Consider the following 27,986-nt stretch of genomic DNA (forward strand, 5'->3'; position numbering starts at 1 on the left):
CCTAAGGGGATGCAGAGTCTGGTATGTACTCGTGTGGGTTTTTATCTTCGTCATAAACATCATTTTGCATTATACCATCATATCATCTTGCATAGCATCATATCATACATCATTTTGCATCAGCACAAAGCTATGGAGAAGAAGGAAAATTGCTCCTTCGAAAAAACCTTTCGAACCATGAATGTGCTGTAGCACAAAATATGCCTTCGACAGACATATTTATACACAGGAAAAGCATCTTCGTCAGCAGTATTACTATGCAGCAATTGTGGCAAAATGTGCAATATTGAATCAACAGAAGGGAAATCTTTTTCTTCGTGAAGCATGAAAAGAAGGGAAGGTGTTTTTTCACCAGCGGCTCAAAAACAGTATGTACGGAAGTTTCATGCATCACAAAGAAATATATTACATCAATATACACAAATTGTTTACAAGTGTTTTCTACTAGACTAAAAATCATGCTCAATAATTTTGAACTAGCAAAAATAAAAGTTCTAGTCTTCCTTCAGGACCTTCTCGGCAGCTTCGTTTAGCAGCTTGTTGACACCTTCGTCAACAGCTTCATTGGCAATTTTGATGGTCTCGAGTGCCTCTTTTAGGAATGGGTCAACTTCTGGATTGTATGGCTCCAGAGGTGGAGATAGTTCAGCTCCACTGAAGTATATGTTTGTTAGTTCCGAAGCTAAAACATATTACGAAGCTAAAATATAACAGATGTACCTATAAGCCTAGCCCGCTCGGCAGTCTCTTCAGCCCTACTCGTCGCTTCTGAAGCATCATGTGACTACTTTTCATTCTTTTTAATGGCTTCATCAGTGACTTGTCGACCGCCCTTCAGCCATATCTCGGAGTAAAATTTCCCACCGAAGGTAGCAGCTTCGGGTGAAGGATTCTTGATGTCATCAACTGAGAAGGCGAAGTTTGACTGAGACACAACCTTAGTATGTTCGCAACCAGCCTTCTCCAAGATGGACGTGCCCCCCCCCCCCCCCCCCGCGCACCAGCAAAGGCACAGAAATCTCCTCGATCACTTAGAATTTTGTCAAAAGCTTCGGCTTCTCCACTGATCCACTGGACAACTCCATCAGGGTCACCACAGATGAATCTCTGCTCAGAGGAATATGCCCCAACCCTAGCAAAGTTGTCCTTTAATTTCCTGGCGCATTCCAAGGATATTTCATAACATCTTTGTTTGGAAGCACGAAGCTCATCGACATTCTTTTGTGCTCTTGACCTTTTGATCTCGCATATCTCATGCTTCACCACCTCAACTTCAAATTTTTCGGTTGCTTCAGCAACCTTCCTTTTCAGTTCTTCTACTTTGGCTTTATGAGCTTTGGCTTGTGCAGCAAGTTTACCCTCATTAGATCTCAGCCTATCCACTAAGGAAAGTAATATCTTATCCTTTTCAAGAGCTTCATTCCTTAGTTTGATGACTTCTGAACAAAGATTCCCAAGAGCTATTCGGTAGCTCTCATCTTCTGCTTCCTTCTGGTCCTTTAGAACCTTGCTTAGAATTAAGCCTTAGAAAACGAAGAGTGAGCACATAAAGATAGCAAGAAAAAACATAAAAATAATTTATTTTACACAAGTCAAAGTATACACACCTTCAGACTATTGTAAGCAAGACTGTATGCATGTTGATCTTTTGACATTGCAGATAGGCCAAGTTTAAGCTTCGGATATCCTATATTGTCCATCATTTCCCAGTAGACATGTATTTCTTTGTTGTCTGGTAGACAGTAAAGGAAGCCATCTTCGTCATTGCCACCATATACCAAGGACACTCGAGGGTACTTCAGATCCCTGGCATAGTGTTGCACTTCGACAACCTGCTCTTCTGATAGCTGCTTTCCTGAAGCATATAGAACAATGATTTCCAACTCTTTAATGGGTGCTTCAGGAGCAGGAGATTTAGATTTCTCAGGATCACTCTCTTTCTTCAGAGCTATCGGTGCAGTTTCCAAAGGTCTAGCTTCGGCAGGAGCTTCTGAAGGTCCAGCTTCAGCAGGAGTGTGGGCCATGCTGGCATCAGTAGTTTTCCTTAAATCTTTAGTCTGCATGCTAAGAGCTTCGGCAGAGGCAGGAGCTGATGTCATTACGGACTCCAGAACATCATCTAGCATGCTAGCCATTCTCATTTTCCTTGGAGTCACTGCGAGAATGCTTGATGGCTTCGGCAGTCCTATTGCACATGATGGACTCAACACCTTCAATTGTTCTGATGTCTTCTCTAATTTCGACTCTTTGGCCAGTGAAAGGGAAATAGGGTCAAACCTTTTCCTAAATGATTTTGGTGGTTGAAATGCCCAACACAAATAATTGGACTAACTAGTTTGCTCTAGATTATATATTCTACAGGTGCTAAAGGTTCAACACAAACCAATAAAAAGATCCAAGTTAGGGTTCAAAAGAAAGGAGCAAAAGAAACCGAAGAGAACCCTAGTCTGGCGCACCGGACTGTCTGGTGCACCACCGGACAGTGTCCGATGCACCAGGGGTCGTACAGACTGAACTCTTCACCTTTGGGTTTTTTAGGGGCCACTCCACTATAATTCACCGGACTGTCCGGTGTAGCACCGGATTGTCCAGTGTAGCACCGGACTGTCCGGTGTGCCAGCGGAGTAACGGCTAGCAAGCGCAATGGTCGACTCCAACGGTCGCCTGCATACATGAACAATGCACGGACAGTTCGCGCAGAGTCAGAGCAGCGCCAGAAGGCGCACCGAACAATGAACAGTGCCTGTCCGGTGCGGCACCGGACTGTCCGGTGCCCCAAGATGTCAGAGCTCCAACGGTCAAAACCATCAGAACCCTAACGGTTGCGTGACGTGGCTAGTGCACTAGACAGTGTTCGGTGGCACACCGGACTGTCCGGTGCGCCCATCGATAGATAGCCTCCCCAACGGTTGGTTTGGTGGTTGGGACTATAAATACCCCCCAACCACCACCACTCCAAGATCCAAGTTTTTCAGACATCTCATTCAATACAAGAGCTAGTGCAATCAATACAAGACACAATTCAATAGAATCAAAGCCTCTCCAAGTCCCAATTCCACTCCAAACAAATAGTGACTAGAGAGAGTGTTTTGCTCGTGTTCTTTGAGCTCTTATTCTTGGATCGCTTTCTTCTTCCCCATTCTTATTCTTCAAGCACTTGTAATCAAAGCAAGAGACACCAAGTTGTGGTGGTCCTTGTAGGGGTCTAAGTGACCCGTTTGATTAAGGAGAAAGCTCACTCGGTCTAGGTGACCGTTTGAGAGAGGGAAAAGGTTGAAAGAGACCTGGTCTTTGTGACCACCTCAACGGGGACTAGGTTTGCAAGAAACGAACCTCGGTAAAACAAATCACCGTGTCACTCGCTCTATTTCTTGGTTGATTTGTTTTCGCCCTCTCTTTTAGACTCGATTTTATTTCTAACGCTAACTCCGGCTTTGTAGTTGTGTTTAAAGTTGTAAATTTTAGTTTCCGCCTATCCACCCCCCCCCTCTAGGTGACTTTCAATTGGTATCAGAGCCCGGTACTTCATTAGAGTCTAACCACTTGAAGTGGTGTCGGGAGGATCTGCCAAGAGGGAGATGGAAACAGACACAAGCCGCGGGAAGGCTCCATTAAAGGAGTTCGGTGCCAAAGGAAGGGAGGACTCACCTCCTCGTGTCAAGTCACACCGGAGTGGCGACAAGAAGAAGAAAATGAAGAAAGTGGTCTACTATGAGACCAATTCTTCGTCGCCCTCCACCTCCGGCTCTGACGCACCGTCCGTCACTTCTAAGCACCATGAGCGCAAGAAGTTTAGTAAGATCCCCTTACGCTATCCCCGCATTTCCAAACGCACTCCTTTACTTTCCGTCCCATTAGGCAAACCACCGGTTTGTTACGGTGAAGATTATTGTATCTGGAGTCATAAAATGAGGCATCATCTAACCTCACTCCACGCTAGCATTTGGGACATTGTTGAGTTTGGAGCGCAGGTACCATCCGTGGGGGATGAAGGCTACGACTCGGACGAGGTTGCTCAAATCTGGCACTTCAACTCCCAAGCCACTACTATACTCCTCGCCTCTCTATGTCGAGAGGAGTATAATAAGGTGCAAGGGTTGAAGAGTGCCAATGAAATTTGGGACGTGCTAAAGACCGCGCACGAAGGAGATGAGGTGACCAAGATCACCAAGCGGGAGACGATCGAGGGGTGTTTCTAATGTGAAAGGACCCAAGACCATTTGGGTACCTAAGAACAAGTCCTAAACTTGTTTTGTAGGTTTATGCATCCGGGGGCTCAAGTTGGATTATTGATAGTGGATGCACAAACCACATGACTGGGGAGAAAAGGATGTTCTCCTCCTACGAGAAAAACGATGATCCCCAAAAAGCTATCACATTCGGGGATGAAAATCAACGTTTGGTCAAAGGACATGGTAAAATTGCTATATCACCTGACCATTCTATTTCCAATGTTTTTCTTGTAGATTCATTAGATTACAATTTGCTTTTTGTTTCTCAATTATGCAATATGGGCTACAACTGTCTCTTAACAGATGTAGGTGTTACTGTCTTTAGAAGAAGTGATGATTCAGTAGCATTTAAGGGAGTTTTAGAGGGTTAGCTATACTTAGTTGATTTCAATAATTGCTAAGACTAATATGGGTTGGCTCGGGCATCACCGTCTAGCCCATGTTGGGATAAAGAATCTTCACAAGCTTCTAAAGGGAGAACACATTTTGGGACTAACAAATGTTCATTTTAAGAAAGACAGGGTTTGTAGCGCATGTCAAGAAGGGAAGCAAGTTGGTACCCATTATCCACACAAGAACATCATGACGACCGATAGGCCGCTTGAGCTACTCCACATGGATCTATTCGACCTGATAGCTTACATAAGCATCGGCGGGAGTAAGTACTGTCTAGTAATTATGGATGATTATTCTCGCTTCACTTGGGTGTTCTTTTTGCAGGAAAAATCACAAACCCAAGAGACCTTAAAGGGATTCTTGAGACGGGCTCAAAATGAGTTTGGATTAAGGATCAAGAAAATAAGAAGCGACAACGGGACGGAGTTCAAGAACTCTCAAACTGAAGGCTTTCTTGAGGAAGAGGGCATCAAGCATGAGTTCTCTTCTCCCTACACACCTCAACAAAATGGAGTAGTGGAGAGGAAGAATATAACTCTATTGGACATGGCGAGGACCATGCTTGATGAGTACAAGACTCTGGACCAGTTTTGGGCCGAGGCGATTAACACCGCCTGCTACTCCATCAACCGGCTCTACCTTCACCAAATCCTCAAGAAGACATCATATGAACTCCTCACCGGTAAAAAGCCCAATGTTTCATATTTTAGAGTCTTTGGTAGCAAATGCTTTATTCTTGTTAAAAGAGGTAGAAAAACTAAATTTGCTCCTAAGGCTGTAGAAGGCTTTTTACTTGGTTATGACTCAAACACAAGGGCATATAAAGTCTTCAACAAATCCACTAGATTAGTTGAGGTTTCTTGTGACATTGTGTTTGATGAGACTAATGGCTCCCAAGTGGAGCAAGTTGATCTTGATGAGCTAGATGATGAAGAGGCTCCATGCGTCGCGCTAAGGAACATATCAAATGGGGATGTGTGTCCTAAGGAATCCGAAGAGCCCACTAATGCACAAGATCAACCGTCATCTTCCATGCAAGCATCTCCACCAACCCAAAATGAGGATCAAGCTCAAGGTGATGAAAATGAAGATCAAGAGGATGAGCCACCTCAAGAGGAGGACAATGATCAAGGGGGAGATAACAATGATCAAGACAAGGAAGATGATCAAGAAGTACAGGATCAAAGACCGCCACACCCAAGAGTCCACCAAGCGATTCAAAGAGATCACCCCGTGAACTCCATCCTCGGCGATATTCATAAGGGGGTAACAACTCGATCTCGAGTCGCTCATTTTTGTGAACATTACTCTTTTGTGTCTTCTATTGAGCCATACAGAGTGGAAGATGCATTAAGAGATTCGGATTGGGTGTTGGCAATGCAAGAGGAGCTCAACAACTTCACGAGAAATGATGTATGGCATCTTGTTCCATGTCCTAATCAAAATGTTGTAGGTACCAAGTGGGTATTCCGCAACAAGCAAGATGAGCATGGTGTGGTGACAAGGAACAAAACCCGACTTGTGCCCAAGGGGTATTCACAAATCGAAGGTTTGGATTTCGGTGAAACCTATGCACCTGTAGCTAGGCTTGAATCAATTCGTATATTACTTGCCTATGCTACTTACCATGGCTTTAAGCTTTATCAAATGGACATGAAAAGTGCCTTCCTTAATGGACCAATCAAGGAAGAGGTCTATGTTGAGCAACCTCCCTGCTTTGAAGATAGTGAGTACCCTAATCATGTGTATAAACACTCAAAGGCACTTTACGGGCTCAAGCAAGCCCCAAGAGCATGGTATGAATGCCTGCGAGATTTTCTTATCACTAATGGCTTCAAAGTCGGAAAAGTCAATCCTACACTCTTTACCAAAACCATTCCTAATGATTTGTTTGTATGCCAAATTTATGTTGATGATATCATATTTGGGTCTACTAACAAATCTACTTGTGAAGAGTTTAGTAGGATTATGATTCAAAAATTTGAGATGTCTATGATGGGGGAGTTGAAGTACTTCTTAGGATTTCAAGTGAAACAACTCCAAGAGGGCACCTTCATCAGCCAAACCAAGTACATTCAAGATATACTTACCAAGTTTGGAATGAAGGATGCCAAACCCATCAAGACACCCATGGGAACTAATGGGCATCTCGACCTCGACACGGGAGGTAAATCCGTAGATCAAAAGGTATACCGATCGATGATAGGGTCCTTACTCTATTTATGTGCATCTCGACCGGATATTATGCTTTCTGTATGCATGTGTGCAAGGTTCCAAGCCGATCCTAAGGAAGTTCACCTTAGGGCCGTGAAAAGAATCATGAGATATTTAGTTTACACACCTAAGTTTGGTCTTTGGTACCCCAAGGGATCCACCTTTGAGTTAATAGGATTTTCAGATGCTGATTGGGCAGGGTGTAAAATTGATAGGAAGAGCACATCAGGGACTTGTCAGTTTTTAGGAAGATCCCTGGTGTCTTGAGCTTCAAAGAAACAAAATTCTGTAGCTCTTTCTACCGCCGAAGCCGAGTATATTGCCGCAGATCATTGTTGCGCGCAATTGCTTTGGATGAGGCAAACCCTCAGGGACTATGGCTACAAATTGAGCAAAGTCCCTCTCCTATGTGATAATGAGAGTGCAATCTGCATGGCGGTTAATCCCGTTGAACACAATCACACTAAGCACATAGCCATTCGTTATCACTTTTTGAGGGATCACCAACAAAGGGGGGATATCGAGATTGCTTATGTTAGCACAAAAGAACAATTATCCGATATCTTTTCCAAACCACTAGATGAGAAAACCTTCACCAAACTTAGGAATGAGCTAAACATTCTTGATTCTCGGAACTTTGATTGACACTTTGCACACATAGCTCATTTATATACCTTTGATCACTTCTCTTTTATATCTATGACTAATGTGTTTTCAAGTGTATTTCACGCTAAGTCATAGATTGAAAGGGAAATGGAGTCTTTGGCGAAGACAAGGCTTCCACTCCACTCTATCGGTATTATTTATCCTTCGCCGTCACTCCGCACCACTCTCCACTTTGGTATAATCTTCACTCATGTTCATATGTACCATTGGGGGAGAAAATAAAAGGGCTCTCAAAAGTCTCCGTTTTTGGCGATTAATGCCAAAGGGGGAGAGAAATATTAAGTCCAAAGCAAAAGGACTGCACCACCAATTTTCAAAATATTGATTTATGTTTATCTTTTCAATTGGTATCTTATGAATGATATATTTCAAAATTGGTATGATTTCAATTGGTTAGTATTTTTCAAATTTGTATCTAAAAATTATTTGATCTTCTTACAATTGGTAAAACCCTCTTGAACACTAAGAGGAGAATTTCATCCAGGGGGAGTTTTGTTTTAGTCAAAGGAAAAGAATTTGAAATAAGGGGAGAAAATTTCAAATCTTGAAAATGCTTCTCGGAATATTATTCATATACCTTTGACTATTTGCAAAAGGCTTTGAAAAATAATTTCCAAAAAGATTTGCAAAAACAAAACAAGTGGTGCAAATGTGGTCCAAAATGTTAAATAAAAGAAAGCAATCCATGCATATCTAGTGAAAATATAAATTGGTTTAATTCTAAGTAACCTTTGCACTTACCGTATGCAAACTAGTTCAATTCTGCACTTATATATTTGCTTTGGTTTGTGTTGGCATCAATCACCAAAAAGGGGGAGATTGAAAGGGAAATAGGGTCAAACCTTTTCCTAAATGATTTTGGTGGTTGAAATGCCCAACACAAATAATTGGACTAACTAGTTTGCTCTAGATTATATATTCTACAGGTGCTAAAGGTTCAACACAAACCAATAAAAAGATCCAAGTTAGGGTTCAGAAGAAAGGAGCAAAAGAAACCGAAGAGAACCCTAGTCTGGCGCACCGCACTGTCCTGTGCACCAGGGGCCGTACAGACTGAACTCTTCACCTTCGGGTTTTTCAAGGGCCACTCCGCTATAATTCATCGGACTGTCCGATGTGCCAGCGGAGTAACGGCTAGAAAGCGCAACGGTCGACTCCAACGGTCGCCTGCAGACGTGAACAGTGCGCGAACAGTTCGCACAGAGTCAAAGCAGCGCCAGAAGGCACACCGGACAGTGAACAGTGCCTGTCCGATGCGGCACCGGACTGTCCGGTGCCCCAAGATGTCAGAGCTCCAACGGTCAAAACCGTCAGAACCCTAACGGTTGCGTGACGTGGCTGGCACACCGGACTGTCCGGTGCGCCCATCGACAGACAGCCTCCCCAACGGTTGGTTTGGTGGTTGGGGCTATAAATACCCCCCCAACCACCACCACTCCAAGATCCAAGTTTTTCAGACATCTCATTCAATACAAGAGCTAGTGCAATCAATACAAGACATAATTCAATAGAATCAAAGCCTCTCCAAGTCCCAATTCCACTCCAAACAAATAGTGACTAGAGAGAGTGTTTTGCTCGTGTTCTTTGAGCTCTTGTTCTTGGATCACTTTCTTCTTCCCCATTCTTATTCTTCAAGCACTTGTAATCAAAGCAAGAGACACCAAGTTGTGGTGGTCCTTGTAGGGGTCTAAGTGACCCGTTTGATTAAGGAGAAAGCTCACTCAGTCTAGGTGATCGTTTGAGAGAGGGAAAGGGTTGAAAGAGACCCGGTCTTTGTGACCACCTCAACGGGGACTAGGTTTGCAAGAACCGAACCTCGGTAAAACAAATCACCGTGTCACTCGCTCTATTTCGTGGTTGATTTGTTTTCGCCCTCTCTTTTAGACTCGGTTTTATTTCTAACGCTAACCCCGGCTTGTAGTTGTGTTTAAAGTTGTAAATTTCAGTTTCCGCCTATCCACCCCCCTCTAGGCGACTTTCAGTCGGATTTGTACTAGCCTCGACTGGCACAACATGACCTGGTTCTGTGGTAGGAGCAACCCCATCACGTTCGATAAGCTCCAGCACATCGACCGTCTCAATACGTCGTGGTCTATGGGTCAAGACCATCACCTTCTTCGTCTTCGGCGCACTAGAAGACGTCGAAGCAGCAGTTTTCCTTTCCCCCTTTGTTTCCGAGCAGGAAAACAGTAGTCAGGGTAGATAAACCCGATAACATCAAAAACCCTATTCAGTCTCTTTTTCCCTCGAGCGCCGAAGGCCACTGTCATAGCTTCGTCTTCGGCCCTCGAGTAGGTTCTAAGCAGTTCATCACTTGTTGCCTCTATAGCATCCAACCGATCATCATTCGGTTCGTCAAACTGATCCCTAAATCAAAATGTGTACTTCAGATAGATCAGGCCACTTTGGCTGGAGCCAGCGGTAGCTTCCTTCGGCATTTCCCATCCACTCGCAAGGGGCCATACTCTGTAAGCAATATGCTCTTGAATCAAATCCCTTGTGCCGATGTAGGTGCATATAGTATTGAAAGCCATCTGGCATGCTTGCACATCATTTTCGAGTGCGACTAAGGTCTTTTGATGCCAAAGCGAGACCATATAGGACGTTGAATGATGCCCCTTATATCCTCCCTCTGGTCTAGATCATTTTTCACATAAAACCACTCCTGCATCCAAGAGCCCAGCCATTTCTTCTGAAATGTAGGCACAGGGTAGCTGGTCCCAGAGTGGGGCACGAAGTTGTAGCAGCCGAAGTTATTGTGATATTGTTCTTTCCCAGTTGCTTTCGTTTGATAGGATAATTCATGAATATTACAGAAGCACTTGGCATCTGGTTCCAACCCTTGGCTCCTCATGGCCCATATGAAAACACCTACTTTAATAAGAGCCTCGAGGATAAGCGAATGAAGATATATTTTGAAAGTTTTAAAAACTTCGACCAACATCTTATGTTGTGGGAAATGAAGCCCGGCTTTCATGAAGCTTCTGGAAACCACCACCTCATTAGCTTCGGGAAGAGGAATGGTGCTCTCTCCTCCGGCCCTTACAATAGAAATATTACGAAAGTATCTATCTTTCATTGCTTCGATCTTCCCTTGCTTAACAGATGACTTTCCAAAAACAACATGGCTTGGCCTCCATGGCCGGTCTTCGACTTCTTCATTTCCGCTTTCTATCTCAAAACTTTCACTGTCGCTGGAATTTTCAGATAACCCAGCCAGCATCTCATTGGTGATTTTCTCTGTATTGGTCTTCTCCATAGCTTCGTAAAACCCGGCTAGTGCAGGGTCAGTGATCTTCTTCTCCTCAGCCATTCAGACAGTGGTTGCGCAAATGCCGAAGCTCAAAAGTTAATCGAACTCGACAAAGCAAAGATGGTTAAAATGGCATGCACAGTACAAGCAGCTAGATAGCATGAAAAATACTCACGATGTAGGTCTCTATATATACACCTAGAGCTCTGCAGCGTGGTGGGTCCCACGGCTCAGAATGATTCGCTATTCTAGCGAAGGGAAGGTGTTTTTCAAACCTTCGGCTAAAGGCCTTCGTTCACGTCGCAGTCTAAATTTGTTACAAAGAAACAAATCAATACTGCGAGGGGCTACTGTTGGGAGCCTTCCTCTCCCGAAGGTCCTCAAAAACATGACTAACCATATGTTTTCAGTATGACATGGATCGTTACAGGGGGGCTTCGGCTTAAAGATGAAGGTTTTCTCTCGTGGTAGGGTGAAGATGTAGCCCGAAGGTAGTAAGAATGGACGACAAAGCTATAGCCGAAGAGCTTCAGCTTGATGTGATGACGAAGACCAAGTGTGATGATAACCGAAAAGGGACAAAGACTATTCAGTCCTTAATGATTCGTGTTATGCCTATAGGTGAATGTCAAGGGCATAAATGTACTTTTACTCGGGCTATGTCCCATGCCTATAAATAGATGAACAGTAGCACTGTACTGTTCACACTGAATTGTAATCACTCTTTTGCGTCTTCACCTTCAAGAAAGCCGAAGCACTCAAGAACAAGTGAACAACAGCTGGTGGTGCACAAGTTATAGATGAGTTGCGGGTGGCGATGGATGAGATCTAGTATCATTCTAATGGTTGTGTGGTTGCTATGAGAGGGATGATGAGAGTGTTTTGTAGGGGTACTCCTTGAGCCTTATATAGGTGACTGGAGGGATATCCCTTTATAAGTCATGAAGCCTATCTAACTCTATCTGAGTCTATCTCTTATGCCATAGGCAATCCTGTTTATCCGGAGTTTGGTTGCTCCTGTTCGAGTATCTAGCTCATCAGGTACGTGCGCACCATGTGCGCGAAATGTCAACGATCCTTCCTCAATAGGCACATACAGATAGAACCCTTGTGTCACATTTTTAGGGATCATTCCTTGTTCCGGTCATCATCCTTCTTGGTCGATCTCGTTCTGTCTAGATGCGGCCCAATGGCATGCCCTGCTAGATGAACTATCGGGGGTCATTCAGACAGCCCATGGAGGGTATATCCCTACTACTCTATATGACCCTATTGTAGGTGTCCACACGTGCACCATGGTTCTGCCCTGCGCCCGTACTCCCCCTCGCGCCCTTGCTCATGCCCCCAAACCCGCCTCGCTCCCAAATCCTTGTGCATGGCGCACCTTCGTCAACGCCCCGCCATTATCGCCACCAAATTCTCGTGGTGATCCCCTAGCGCAATCCTAGGAAAGTCTCTGTCAATGCCCCACCATCATCGCCCCCTACATCGTGTTCATGTCCCCACCATCCTCGCCATGCTCCCTGCCATCCCCTTCCATTAGCGCCCGAGGGGATTTTCCCGGTTCTCCGTCGATCTGTCCACGAGACCGCCCACGCCATTCTCGCCACACTCCCCGCCATACCCTTCCATCGGTGCTAGATGGCCTCTGAGATGGTCGCCCTCGCCTGGCCCATCAAATACTGGGTGGATCCACGCCTACCCATCAACAATCTGACCTAGACCTCACAACCCTGCACCCGTTGCTTCGCTGAGCCAGCAACGACAATAGAGCACGAGGATCCGGACGATTAGCATTCCAACGCCTGCACCTGATGCCTCGCTGATGCACATGGAGATCTTCCCCTCCCTAGAGCACGAGGAGACGCGTCCCCTCACGCTTAGCTCGGGTCGGTGCACCGCAGCCACCTCGTGTTTAGATCCTCGTGGGCAGTTTCTGTCTAAGGGGTAAGGTCTGATATGTGTTTGTGATCTTGGGGATTTCTGGTTTTCCGTTGATGATTCGGCAGTGGTGTGCATGATGGAGTCTCTTGCATAGTTGTTTCTGTGTATCTATGTATCTAAGTAAATAGTTGGTGTCTCTTGCATAATTGTTATTTTACATGTTTTGCCTCCAATCACTGTGTTACCTTCTGTTTCTTTGTGTTTAATGCAACTAGTTACCAATATATAGCTTGTGGAATGATTCATCAGTTTCTTAAGGCCTTGTTTCATAGGGGACATAAGAGAGAAGGATGATGTGTGGAGGCCTTTCCATGGAGTAGATTGTGTTTTCCACCTTGCTTCTTATGGCATGTCAGAGAAGGAAATGTTGTAAACTGAGAGATCTGACGAGGTCAATATCAATGGGACTTGCGATGTACTGAACGCTTTCCATGAGCAAGGTGTTAGAAGGCTTGTGTATATTAGCACATACAACATGGTATTTGGAGGAAAGTCGATTGTCAACGTGAATGATGTGTTGCCTTATCTTCCAATTGAAGACCATGTTGATGCTTATGGGCGCAGCAAATCAGTTGTTGAATAGCTGGTACTGAAGAGTAATGGGTGGCCTGCTAAGGAAGTTTACCCTTCTTCTTTGCTAGGCTCCAGTACATTGAAAAATATGGCAAATATGCTCAGTTTTCTTTTCTGTGGATCATGTGGTCCTCCAAAATGACAGTTAGAAAGAAATTGTTTATGCTGATGCTACCTTTTAGTGATGCTAACAAAAGTATAGAGTAACAATTAGTGTTTTTGCATATCAATGTATTTTACCATATTGATTCCGTAGCAACGCGCGGGTATATACTTATATAATAGCATATAAGAATGCTAAAATAGTATCTTAACGCATCAGTTTTTACATATATAATTTTAGTTGAGTGGCTCTGTTTTGTTCTTATTATTGATAGCTCTGAAACATATTGAAAATTCAAAATCCTACAAATTGTATCGAGGTCTTGTCCCGTGCCACATCATGGAATTGCTTTGCTCAATTTTTCATATCTGGTAACCAGGCTTACACAACAAGCCATATATTAGTCAGAGTTATTATGCGAGGCATCTTATTTTTCTGTTCAGTGGCATTAGAGTACCATGATTGGTTGATTGCATCAGCCTTTTGATATTTTATTATGGGATAATGGAATACAAATGCTGCTCTCTAACTAGAATTGTCGTTGAGTTGTATATGCTTGGATGGGAAAAAGTCTCCTTGGACAAGAATGAAGTCCATACCATGTTAATCATTGGCCATGGCTTATCTTGGACCTTAATCTTTTGATCCAAAGTTTCCTGATTCATTGGTTGCATAGATATGTTGGAATGCTGGAAGTGGCCATCTTCCCCCCAAAAATATATATAAGAGGATGTTTTATCTTGGATGCATCTAGTACCCCTTGATTATCATTATAAGTTGATATTTTCTCAAGTTATTTGATAGACGGGCTACTCAGGGTGGTTGTTTCATTTCATGTATAAAGTTGGATATCTGATAGAAAAGGCAGCTGCTATAAGGTCCTTCCTACCCTTGAATATTAGTGTAAACTGCTAACATAATTATCCAAATTGCATAAGTTCATAGTTACTATGGTGACCAATGGCTGAGTCCAGTGATAATAATCATCTAAGTGTAAGACCCTATTTCACACGCATATGTTCTGTGACCCAATTGACATTCTTCTGTTTATTTTCATCGTGTTTGTGACATCTGGTTTGTTTTTCATGTTCTAGATGATCTACTTATCGTTGGGTTACCTGATGGTGATGGCCCTATTGGACATTTCAAACTATCCAAACTTGTTCTTCAGAAGGACATAAAGGTACTATAATGTTGTTTGGTGCTATATTTCCTATAATTATTATTGTTATCTCTATATTTTTTTCTACATTTTGTTGTCATCACAATGTAACAGTTATGATGTATGCATTTTTGTTGAAATGATTTTTTGTTGAATTGATTAAATTAGTATATAGCCTTCCATGGTTGGCGGTTAATATATGACAGTATATATGAGGAGAATAGGAATCAAACAAGTGCTCAACCTCGAAGATCCAAGCATACTAGCCTAGAAGTAAAATGTTACTGCATGCCACTAAATTTATCTTTAAAGATATAAACTTTAATCAGATAGGCATGCTTTTGATTGTATCTCTGCTGAAAAAACATGTCATGCGAATACTGAAAAGGACTAACATGAACTGGACAGCCTTCCGACATATATTGAAAGTTTGATGAAGAGAATTCATGTTAAGAGCTATAGTCTTGGCCGCACTTATGCAAACACCAAGATGCTAATTTTACCATATTATTCCACATATGGGATTGCATCTTACTATGCTTAGATGCCATTTTGTGAAACACCTGATTCTTATTGTTTTGTCTATAGTGCCGAACTGATAAGATTGTTTCAAGATTTTCGACAAAGATCCCAGCGACTTACCTCCAGTTTTGCGGTTGCAGGTAAATTATGCATTCTCTCAACATGTGACAAGAAAATATATCCTGACCTAACACTTGAATCCTGATTTTTCAGATTCTTGGTTGGTTATCAAGTAGCCCTACTGATATAGAAAGTCATATTAGACATGATTGTATTATTCTAACAGTATACGTTCAGTTAGTTGAGTCTGCATGGCAAGAGGTATGCTTACTTTTTGAATTCACATGTCAAAATATTGTCTTTTGTTTGGTTATTAATGGTCTTTTCTACAACTTTCTGATAATATGAGCCTACTCCTGGATAAGCTTTTGAGTAGCTCCACTGACAACTTTTGGGCATCTGGCTTGGTATTTGTGATGGTTCGGCGCCACTTAGAGTTTATGATCAATGGTGAGCCAATCCCAGGCACTTTGCTGCTCTTATATAGTGATGTTGTTGTGCAAGATTTATTTTGGATACTTTATGTAGGAAATTTGTTAACTATCAAGCTTTGTTGGTCATGTTACTACATGTCAAATTATGTTGGACAGGCCCCTGGCACCCTGTTCTCATCATTACTGCAAGATTTTATCTGTCAGACCTGTTGTTGCACCTTATTCAGGAACAATAAATTTCAGAGTATAAGGTTTTAACCTACTCAGTACTTCCTCAAGGTACTTCGTCATCTTGAATTCTTATTAACTTATTCATGAAGTATATACATGTAAACCTTGATATTCCCTTCGGCTTATCCATTTACATCTAAATACCATCTTCTCATGTTTGCAGGGTAATTTGTTCATTTGAAGGACGCTGTATATTCCAGGAAGACACAGATTATGTAGCAGAGAATGCTGAGTATAAGGATAGGGACATCAAATCCCTTAGTTTGTGTTGTTATGTTCCTGGTCCAAGAGGTAGAGGATTTATAGATGTACATATATTTATACTTATAGAGCTTCTGTTTGAGAGCAGAACGAGATGGAGGAGGTGGACGAGCATTAAGGGCAACATGGCGTCATTAGTAGGAAGCATCTTAAAGAGATGTCTATTATGCTACATGTTAAAGAAGTTGAATCTCCTATTATGCTATCTATTAAAGTTAAAGAGAGGTATATCTCATCGTTGTTACATTACTTAATGTTGATATTTAGGATCTAAAGAAAAAGAGAAAGAACTCCAGGTTATGGAGGTTGAGCTAAACAAAAGAGAATGGATATGCTTTGTATCTACATAGATTGATGGAGTGCACAAATTAATCTTGTATTGATAGAATGATAGTTTTATGAATTGGCATTTGGATCAGTGTGTTTTGCGTGCAGAAGATGTCCAAGGGATGAGGAGCGAGCCATGGTCGCCGCCAGGCATGAGGAGCAAGCCATCCTTGTTGAGTGCAAGGCATGTCTCCACCTCCATGTGGGAAACGAAAGGACCGGGCCAAGCCACCGGAGGGGAGCGCAAGGGCATGCACATGCCCGGACACACTCCCGACCAAGTCACCAAGAGGGTTGTTTCCATATCCTGTTTTTATATTAATTACAGCATGGTTTCCCTAATTTGTTCTCAGATGTGTTGCAAGTTTCATGTTTTGCTGTTTTTGTTGACACATGTGTGCGATTTGGAAAACACGTGTCTTGTCTTGTGCTTCCCTGCATCGAGAACAATGTAATAGATTATTCACTACCGGAATCCAAGGCTTTACCGAGTGTTGAAATCTTTGCCGAGTGCCTTTTGTCGGGCACTCGGCAAAGAAGGCTTTGCCGAGTGCCGCACTCGGTAAAGCTATACTCTCGGCAACGAGGCTCTTTACCGAGCGCTGGACACTCGGCACAGGTCGACACTCGGCAAAGACTAGTTTACCGAGTGCCAAACACTCGGCAAAGGGGGCTCTCGGCAAAGGGCCGTCAGAGGCCGTCCCAAAGCTGACGGCCGTCAGTATTTGCCGAGAGCCAGCGGCTGGCACTCGGCAAAGAGTATTCTTTGCCGAGTGTCACACATCTAGCGCTCGGCAAAGACCTGTTTGCCGAGTGTCGTCCCTAGACACTCGGCAAAGTATATTTTTATTTTTTTGATTTTGTCTCCCAAACTTTTTGTGTTATGTTCCTACACTATGTAGACCTACATGTATCATTTGTGGACAATTATAACAGAGATTCAATCGTTAGTAGATTTAGTTCGTTTATTTGAATTTCTTCGGAAAATTCAAATTTGAACTGCAGGTCACTCGAAACTTGGAAAACCGTGCATGAAAAAATGATATTCATGGTACTTAGCATAAGTTACGACCGATTTCAGAAGCGTACCGGAAACTTCGAGCAACATGCTCACTAAACATGGCCGTGAACTTCGAGCAACATGCTCACATAACACTCGGCAAACAGCACAGACCTGGGCACCGGCTTAGGTTCTTTGCCGAGTGTTATGTCGCTGGCACTCGGCAAAGAGGTCGGCTTTGCCGAGTGTCGCACAGAACACTCGGCAAAGAGCCTGACATGGGGACCCTCTCTGGCGGGCTCTTTGCCGAGTGCGCCAATTGGCACTCGGCAAAGAAGGCGGCTTTGCCGAGTGCTGCCAGGAAGACACTCGGCAAAGCTATCTTCGTTGCCGAGTGTCACCGTCGACACTCGGCAAAGCCGCCGTCTCCGTCACCCGGCGTCGTAACGGTCGCTTTTCTTTGCCGAGTGCTCCCTGGCACTCGGCAAACATCTGTGCCGAGTGCCCGAGAAAAAGTACTCGGCAAAGAAGTCTTTGCCGATGCACTGTTTGCCGAGTCTTCTTTGCCAAGTGTTACACTCGGCAAAGGCTTTGCCGAGTGTTTTTAAGGCTTCGCCGAGTGCTTCAGGCACTCGGCAAAGCTATTGATTCCGGTAGTGACTATATCTTTTTTGTAATGCCTTTTTATCTACATTTTTTATAACATTTATATCTTACAACAAACCGTAGTATGAATTTTGCGATTTTAATATTTAATTTCCATGGCAAAGTACAAGCACATATGTATATAGTTTTTAAGGTATATTAACCTCTTTAATATTTAAGAGACGCTGACAAGAGCATAGAATGACAATTAATCCTTGTGTATCTTTATATATTTTAATATAACATATTGACTTTGTAGCAACACACGAGTATATACCTAGTGTGATTATAATAACACATGGGATATCTATCTCCCACAGGTTTATCTAGGGGCGGGTCCATTGGGGGGCGAGGAACATTTCCCGACAACGGAGCTAAGACCGACTCCAGCAGTTCACCCAAAGTCTACCCATAAACACTGTTTCACATTATTCTGCATTGTAGATTGCACTATTCGCAGAGTGGAGTTTGAATATGGGTATAGGTAAGCTGCTGGAGATAGTCTAAGATGCGAGCGCGAGGTGGGCGGGCGGGCTATGCAGGGAGCGGAGGATGCAGACAGGAGGGCGGGGATGACACACATCGTGTGGCCGAGGGCGGACGAAAGGTCTACAGTACAGTACGTGCTTAATACTCCCTCCATCCACAAATGTTTGTCGCAATGGTATTCGTGCAAGTCAAACTTTCTTAAGTTTGACTATATTTGTAGAATATATTAGCAATATTTATATCTTCGAATAATTTTACTGCAAAAGTAGATTCAAAGATCTATCTAATAATACCAATTATGTACTATACATATTAATTTTTTTCTTATATAAATGTGGTCAAAGTCTTTGACTCCTCGAAAAGTGAGAATGACAAACTTTTGTGGGTAGAGGGAGTTGGTAATAGAGATTATGAAGAAAAAGAAAAAAATAGGTACCTAAAACTTCGATACACGTATCCGACCTGAATATTTGGTTAGTCTTTGCTCCGTGTCTGACTCAAATTCTAAGCTGTACTACGTATCCATCACGAGTTTAAAAATACCCGAATATATTACAAAAATAAATATTTATATTATCAATATCCGATAAACAACTGATATATTTCACCCGTTTTCACCTCTACGATGGAATCCGCCCCATGGGCACGTGATGTAAACATCTGGGCCACAACGGAGGCCATCTAGCCGACGGTGACATGCCGTCCGACGACCCACCAGATCCACGTGATCTGAGAATAGCAAGAGCCAAGTGGCCAAAAACAAACCTCAGCTGAGGCCATCTTCTCCATCTCCAATTGTGCTACTGTAGGAGCTGCTGCATTCGGGGAGAGACACGCGACCAGTTTGCCGGCACCAACACGGCCTGCTGCTCCGCATTTTGATGACTATTTCTGTCTGAAAACTGTCTCTGTCAGTTGTTCATTCAGGTGCGTCAAATCCCTAGATGATTTGGTGACCAGGGATTTATTTGGAGGGGATCCCTAAGAAAGAAAACCCTTCCTATCCAATTTTGAATAGCAACTGGTTTTCTGGATCCGCTCCAAATCCCAAATCGCTAGTCACCAAAACAGCCCGTAATCTATCCGCTACGCTACGCTCCGCTCCGCATATAGGACTCAGACACTCAGTCTTATTATATTCTGAAAACTATCGCTGCTAGTGAGGGTTGGGGACTCCATACTGTCGCTGCTAGTTGGGGTTGGGAGGCTCTTGATGTGGGCATGAACCTCCCCGTAGTTGCAGTTAGTCCATAGCTGGATTTTATGTGGCAGATGGACTTGCTGGTGGCTATGATTATCTCAACGTTTTTATGATTATTTTTTTGCATAAATGTAATAGGGTAATTAGAAGTAAGTACATAGTCACAACTATAAGGTACTGGCTTACTGCTGATATTTTTGTGCTGAGTGGAAGATATGCATAACAATAGTTTCAACTTTCAAGTATGGGAAAAAGTATAGAACCAAATTAAGCAGTGACAATTGAGATGGTCGCATTGGGGTATCATGAATTTGAGTCGAGTCAGTGAATAATCAGCTGTTTAATCTTGCAAGCAAGAATTGTACTACCTCCGTTCTCAAATATTTGTCGTCAGCTAGCTTATTTTTGAACTAAAACGCGACAAATAGTACTGGTTTTATATCCTGGTTCCGATGGACTGTTGGGCTGTGGAGAAGATACCAGAGCCAATTCACTTTATTCTTTCTTCATTTGATGTTGAGTTATGGCAATTAGGATTTTATTTTTGGGCCGAATGGGCATGCTACCAATTAAGATTTTGTGTCTGCTTGGAGCAATATCCCGATCTTGTGAAAGACTAGTATTGTGCAAAATTTCTCAACACCTTGAAAGCATGAGCACTTTGTAGTTGGCCCTTCCCCCCCCCCCCCCCCCCCCCCCCCCCCCCCCCCCCCCCCCTGGTACTTCTTAATGTGAGTTGGAGCTCCACTGTTAGTGACTTGCAATGCGAACGATTTCAATGTTAATGTTCATTGAATTTAATGGTTCCTGGTCTGATGGTGATAACTTGAGTATCATCATCATCTAGTGAAACTTGGTTTCTCTCTTACCTTACATGTACCATAATTTCTCGCTATTATATTTACTTTAAACTGAGAGACAAGATTTTTTGTTCTCATGTAGGCTGCTGCAGCAAGCAACTGGATGATGGCTTCCAGGCAGTCAGGGAACAATGCACAAGAAGCAGCATCACCATTGGCGAGTCCTCCTCACTCCAACATAGCCAGCATCATCCCTTCGCTGCCCCTCGAGACCAGGTGCCCACCGTTCCCTCTCCGCCGGTACGCCAACTTTTGGGTGCCTGAGGTAATATTGAAGGCAGACCTCCCCGGCATTCATTCCTGCTTCAAGCCGAGACCCACCGACGTGTTCGTCGCAAGCTTCCCCAAGTCTGGCACCACTTGGCTCAAGGCCCTTGCCTTCGCGACGCTGAAGCGTTCCACGCATCCGCCATTGGATGGCGACCATCCGCTGCGTCGTTGCAACCCTCATGACTGTGTCAGGTTCCTCGATGCTAATTTCAACCAGCAGAAGGATGAGTTGGAGGCTCTCCCGTCCCCGCGCGTGCTAGCCACGCACCTCCCCTACTCCCTGCTGCCCGGCAGCATCACCGGGGATAGGGAGCGCTCGGGGTGCCGGATCGTGTATGTCTGCCGGGAACCCAAGGACGCGCTGGTCTCTGCCTGGCTGTTCACGAGGAAGGCGGCGTCGGCGCTGGGGGCTGACGCTCGATCGTTCACGATCCAGGAAGCCTTGGAGCTTTTCTGTGATGGTCGCTGTATGTGCGGCCCGCAGTGGGAGCACGTCCTCCAGTACTGGGAGGAGAGCGTGAGGAGGCCTGACAGGGTGTTGTTCCTTCGGTACGAGGAGATGCTGATTGATCCCGAGGCACACGTCAGGAAGCTCGCCAAGTTCATGGGGTGTGGATTTTCTGAGGAGGAGGAGGAGCACGGGGTGGTGAGCGCCATCGTGGAGCTGTGTAGCCTGGGCAAGATGAGGGACATGGAGGTGAACAGAAATGGAAGCAATATGTTGGGGGTCAAGAACGAAAGCTACTTCAGGAAGGGAGTTGCTGGGGACTGGAGCAACCATATGACGCCGGACATGGCGCAGAGGCTAGACAAGGTCGTAGAGGATGCATTGCAAGGGACTGGATTCAGCTTTACGAGCAAAGCATGATGAGCCACTGCGCTCATGGTAGTTGCGAACTCCATAATGCCAAGAACAACTCGTTTTGTCGGTATTGCTTGCTGGATGGAGATCATACCAGCCAGCCATGGTGAGCATCCTTCTTTTGTGATGAAGGGGAAATTGATTTGCGTATAATTCATCTGTATAACTTTGTTACAAACCATAGTTTGTGGCACCTTGGCGCGCCAAAACCATATGCATTACTGTGTAAGATTCGTCATAAAGCTATGTGTATCATCATTGACATATTTGTCTTAATAAAATTCATCATAAACCATCGTTCAATGTATGGAGAACGAAGTTGCAGTTGATTGCAAGCAGGCAGATTACTTGGGAGTGCTGGCATGGACAAGAATAGAGTTGAAAGTTGGGCTGAGCGGCTGACACGGCCCGGACCTATAGTGGCCATTTTTACAGGTCATCATGGTACGAAATAATTTCGAACTGAAACATGTCGTACCAAAATCTAGGCATGACACGTGCCAAAGCACGGCGAACCGATGGTTATGCTATGCCGACCCAATCACATCACAAATAAAAAAATGTTATTACCTAGAAATATATTTTTAAATTGTTTATAAATTTGTTATAGATTAAAAATTCATACAAGAAAGAGAAAACATTTAAAAATAGATTGTTATGACCATCAACGTGTCTCAAAATTGCTATATATATTTTTAAATAAAACATATGCTTTACTAAAATATTCAATAAATATCAATGTTTTCTATAACTTTTTGTGAAAATGTAAAAATTATTGAAACATGAAATAACCATTTAAATGTTAGTTTTTTTAATTCGTGTCTCATTTCATGTCGTGTCGGTTCAAGCACAGTCCCTCTAATCATGTCGTGCTATGCCGCCTATCATACCTAAGTTTGAGACATCATACGACACTGTCATTTGGACCGTGCCAGCCTGACCCATTTTTTGTGTTGAGTCGTGCTTTGAGATTTTATTTTCAGGTCCCACCTAGGTGGGCCCAAATGGCTTGGCCCAAAATTTTAGATCTAGACAAGAAGATGATAGACTTCTTGGCAAAGCATAAGGAAGGATCATACCTTATCGTCCCTTTGACTAGTTTGTACTACATATGATGCTACAGTAAATATTTGTTAATCATGGAGTAATTCCGCATAATAAATTTGCCTCATTATTTAGTTTAGTCTACATCTATGTAATTAGTTTTATAATTAGATTGTATTTAATATTCGTAATTGTCATTTAAACATCTGATGTGATATAGATAAAACTTTAGTTAGGAAAATCAAACATCCCTTGTTCGGTCTAAATTTTGTCTATTTAAATCAATAAACTTATTACTTGTGCGCTAGTGGGGTACAAAAGGAGAGATAGTATGATGATCATACCTTTGCTAGCTCTCCAAGTAGGACCACGTTCACGGTGGTTGTTGGGGTCGCAGACATATATATAAACCAGGTATATGTCTGTGTGTTGCCACGAGACATGGGAGCAGGTGGAGCGGCGCCTAGATTGTAAATTTAATGATTGTTTATTTATAAACACTAAGGTATGTGTGGTCTGGTGGTTAGCCCCAAATTTCTAGAGCAGGGGCGTGGTTCGAGTGCTCGCTCTGCACTATTTTTTACACGCGTTGCGCGAGCGCCGGTGAAAGTCGCCTAGAGGGTGGGTGAATAGACGAAACCTGAAAATTATAACTTTAAACCCGGACCTAATCTCTCGATTAGCTGTTAGAACAAGATGAACAATTATCAGAGTATAAAACTAAGTTCTTTGCTTGCAAAAGTATTGCTTTCAAAGAATGTGGAATTAATACAAAGTAACACAACTAAAATGTTTATGGAGAATAATGCAAGGGGGCTTAGATAAGAAGAGGAAAAACGCAAGTTCTTTCTTGCAAGGCGTTGCTTCTATATATGAAAAATTAACCTAAAGCAACACAAAGCAATATCAACAAAGAATAGTGCAAGAGAACTTAGAGAGGGAGAAGACAAACAAATCACAAGCAATAAACACAAGTGACACGGGTGATTTGTTTTACTGAGGTTCGGTTCACCAAGAACTTAATCCCCGTTGAGTAGTCCACTAAGGACGGGCCTTTTTCAACCCTTTCCCTCTCTCCAACGGTCACCAAGACCGGCGAGTGTTCCTTCTTCTTTGTCAACAAAAGACCGAAGTCTCTGCAAGGCCAACCACAAAGATAAGGGGCTCTTGCTAACTTTACAATGAATGGGAGTCAAAACTCCACGCTCAAATGATCACAAGAGGTAGCACACACTTTCTCTCAATTATTCTCACAAGGTACTATCGCTAAACACACACGAGTACTCTTTCTTGCTTGATCTCTCTTTTGTGGCACTTGTGAGGCATTGATGTGTCCAACTCTTGTATATGAGATAGATCAATGAATGAAGGTGGTTGGGATGGCTTGCATATATCTACTATATGCCTTGATATGTTGTTTGGGCTCCCACACCTTGAAATGGCTGGTTGGGGTGGTATTTTTAGGCCTCAACCACATTACTAGCCGTTGGACAGAAAGCAACAGCTTTCTGTCGATGGGCACACTAGGCAGTCCGGTGCGCACACCGGACAGTGTCCGGTGCCTGCCACGTCAGCCGATCGTCGGGGTCTGTAGCAGTCGAACATTGGTTCTGACTGCTACCCAGACTGTCTGGTGCACATCGTATAGTCCGGTGTCCTGGCCACGTCAGCCGACGGTTGAGGTCTGCGGCAGTCGACTGTTGGATCCGACCGTTGCAAGACTGTCTGGTGCACACCGGATAGTCCGGTCCCACAGTCTGAGAGCGCTCGTTGTGGATCTCTCTACGCAGACTGCCCGGTGTCCCACCAGACAGTCCGGTGCACATTGGACATATTGTTGTTCACTGTCCGGTGCACCACCAGTGCGCTAGCTGACTGCCATTTATTGGATTTCTTTGCTGATTCTTTTGGACTTTTTTTAGGTGTTGCATCATCATTGCCTTAGTCCAATCATCTTTGCATCTTGTGAACCCTATTTGGTTGGAATTGAGCTGATTGTGACTTAGAAACTAAAATGTTGATCTTATGAACATGTGAATCAGAGACTAGGCAAACTAGTTAGTACAAATGGTTGTGAAGGTCATCAAGCATCAAAATATAAGAAATGGTTTAAGGACATTTCCCTTTCAGCTGGGCGTGGGGATGGTGAAGCCGCGTAGTAGCACTAGGTGCCCATATTAAGTTCTTAATTGAGTAGTATAGATTAGTATAGATTGTTTATTTATAAGCACTAAGTTATGTGTGGTCTGGTGATTACCCCAAATGTTTGGAGCAAGGGGGTATGGATTCAAGTGCTCATTTTGCACTATTTTTGCACGGTGTGGTAGCGCGGAGGGTGAAGCCGTGGTATCACTAGTGGCCACATTATGTTCTTAATAGATTAGTTTATATTATATTATATATATATATATGTATATATAGGTATATTAGGAGCTTGGGCTTCAAATAGTTAGAGGAAGCCCAGGTCGACCACCCCTGCAACCTGGTCCAGCCCGACGCGCCCACCCACTCCCCAAGCCAAGCTGTCGGGTGTGTTCTTCACCCCACGTCTGTGCGCGCAAAAAAAGAACGCGTGCATGAGTCAAACACTTTTCCTGCATGCAAGCAAATTTAGGAAATAGATGTGTGGTGGTCTCTATTTTTAAATATTTTATTTTCTCCATAAATATAGGATCGCTACAACATCCATGCAACTAGGCTCGTCAGGACCAGTTTATGATATATATTGATACTAAATATGCTACACAGTGTAGATATTTATGCAATTCGGTACACTGCATAAAAATGTGTTACCGGTTGTATGCGCACAAAATTAGGATGACAAAAATGTGAAATGGATTGGCATATGTAACACCCTGAATTTGGGGTTATAAAATTTTTTTTCTAATATCTACCAAATTCAGGTGTTACTCTCTCAGTTCTTCGCTTTCCTTTCTCTTTTCCCTAAAAATGGAGAATTATTTTGTTTTATATTAGCGTAAACCTAGTGGAATGAGCCCTAGAGGCACTTTGGTTGTTGCATTCATGTCGTTGCATGGTGTTTCTAAGTGCAAAATGTGTTTGAAACATGTTAACATATCTTATAGAAGCGCTCGGTAAATTTTCATATTTTCGGAATATTTTTCTATTTTCCGGAAACTAAAATCTATTTATTTGTGGAACTTAAAAATGTTTTTAGAAATTCTAATTATGTTTTTTGAGTTCATTAGGTGCCAAAACATTTATAGGAAATATTCTGGAATTTTTTTAAAGCATATATAATATTTTGAGCACAAAATATGGATTTCTATAATTTTCCGAATCTTAAAAATGGTAAATTTCGAATTTTAACCGAATTTTCATCTCATCCAAACCCTAGATATATATACATGTCCGGCTTCATCTCGTCCAGCCCGTTCCAGAACACGAAATGTTTCCCCCAAATCCAATCCCTAGCTCCCGGTATTGCTCGCCGAAGTTCGGAGCGGTTCCAACTCTAGCGACAACTCCGACGAGTAATTACTCCCAATCCGTGCATCGTCTGCCGAATCCGAGGGTACCGCTGCGTTCGTCTCGTCGAGGGCTTCGTCGCAGCGCGTTCGGTTCGTCGATTGGATCCCCGAATCTCCGGCAATCGACATATTTCCTCTCGGCTCCGGCGAGGGTCTTTTTCCCCGGTGAGAACCTCCATTGTTGTACCTAGGGTTTATTCGTGTTCTTCGTTTTCCCGTCCGTGCAGGGCCTCCCTCTCTCTCCTCTCACCTTCCCCGGCGGCGGCACCCCTCCGTTTCTCCTTCCCGGCGGCGCCCCTTTCCCCCTCCCCGGCGGCGGCGGCGGTGGCCGGCGGTGGTGCCCGCGTTCCCGTGCTCCCGCGCCCGCGCGCTCCTCGCCGGCGGCTGTGGTCGTGCCCCGCACGCCCGGTGCGGCCGCGCCCGCCCCCGGCCGGCCCGGTCTCGTCCTCCCCTGCGCAGCCCCCTCCTCTTCCCCTCCTCTCTCTTCCATGGATGGGAGGAAGAAGATGAGAGGAAGAAGACGATGGCAGTCTCGTAAATTTAGTCCGCGCGAATTACAGTATGGTTTAAAACATTCATAACTTTTGCGTTGTAAACCCGATTCGATCCATTCAAGTTTCGTTAGATTCGTATTAAAATTATCTTAATTTAAAAATATTTATCCCAATTTTTGCACATTTTATTTAATTTAGTTAAACGTTTGTTTAACCGGTGGCCACTAGAACGACGTTTCAATTTAAAAACCTAATTTAGGAATTCGATTTGCGCATTTATAATTAGTCGCCAATATGATTAACCTTAACTGAAATGTTATTTATTAATAATTATTTAGTTTAATCACGTTGTTTATTTATTAGTTTCGTATGTCGGTCCGCGCGTGCCGCGGTGCTGTTTCGCGCACGTCGTCGCGTGTCGTTCGCGAGTGTCGCGCGTGTTGTGCGCACGCGTTGTCGTGTACCGTTCGCGTGTGTCGCGCGCCTTGCCGCGTGCCGTTCGCGTGTATCGTGCGTTGTCCGCGCGCTAAGTCGTTTGTGTCCGCGCGTTGCGCACATTGTGTTTGCACGTCGTGCGTTGTTAATTCGTCTCGCTTAGAATCGCTCATATTCATTAAGTTACTTTCTTAACTATCAACTATTAAAATAGTAAGTTAGTTAAAACTAAGTAGTAGTATTAATTTACATTTGACTAATATCAATTAATATAATTATGTTGAATTGGATGTTCTGATTAGTACTTGTTTAACGTAAACGCGTTAACGCCTCGACCGTAGCTTCGACTATCGTGGTTCTTTTCCTCGCGTAACCGTAGAGGCGCTCTCTATTTTATATTGCTCGTTTTTATAACATTTTATCTTGTATGGTGTAATGTTATTATGCATATGTATATGTTTGTTTTCTTGTGCCTGTTCGTCTTCGCGTCGCGTTGCGATTAGATTGCGGTTCGTTTCTGAGCTTCGAGGAATCGACGGTCAAGCTTCGGCGACCAAATGACCCAGCTCTTTGAGTTCTACAAGGCTGAAGATTCTGAGCATCTGTTTGGTGAAGGCAAGTGTCCTCTGACCTATTATGTCACATTTACTTTATAATTCATCAACCCGCATACCATGATCAACTTAAGGATTGACTAGCTTTGTATTTACCTTGTCCTTGATTACCTTTTGGGTTATTATGGTTAGCTTCATGCTATTGCTTTACTTTAATCAATGAACATGATGTGAACACTTATGATACGATGTTGTCTCTATGA

At 43.5% G+C, this 27,986-nt stretch overlaps 1 protein-coding gene across 1 annotated transcript; it reads left to right on the forward strand.

Annotated features, from left to right (window-relative positions):
• The first annotated feature begins 19,235 nt into the window (after positions 1-19,235).
• LOC100272724 (uncharacterized) lies at positions 19,236-22,011 on the forward strand. Its single transcript, NM_001147177.1, has 2 exons — positions 19,236-19,439; positions 20,656-22,011. The coding sequence occupies exon 2, from the start codon at positions 20,677-20,679 to the stop codon at positions 21,709-21,711; it is 1,035 nt and encodes a 344-aa protein (NP_001140649.1). The 5' UTR covers positions 19,236-19,439; positions 20,656-20,676; the 3' UTR covers positions 21,712-22,011.
• Positions 22,012-27,986: the final 5,975 nt, after the last annotated feature.

This window comes from Zea mays, chromosome 3 (assembly GCF_902167145.1).
Source record: "Zea mays cultivar B73 chromosome 3, Zm-B73-REFERENCE-NAM-5.0, whole genome shotgun sequence".
NCBI classification, from domain to species: domain Eukaryota; kingdom Viridiplantae; phylum Streptophyta; class Magnoliopsida; order Poales; family Poaceae; genus Zea; species Zea mays.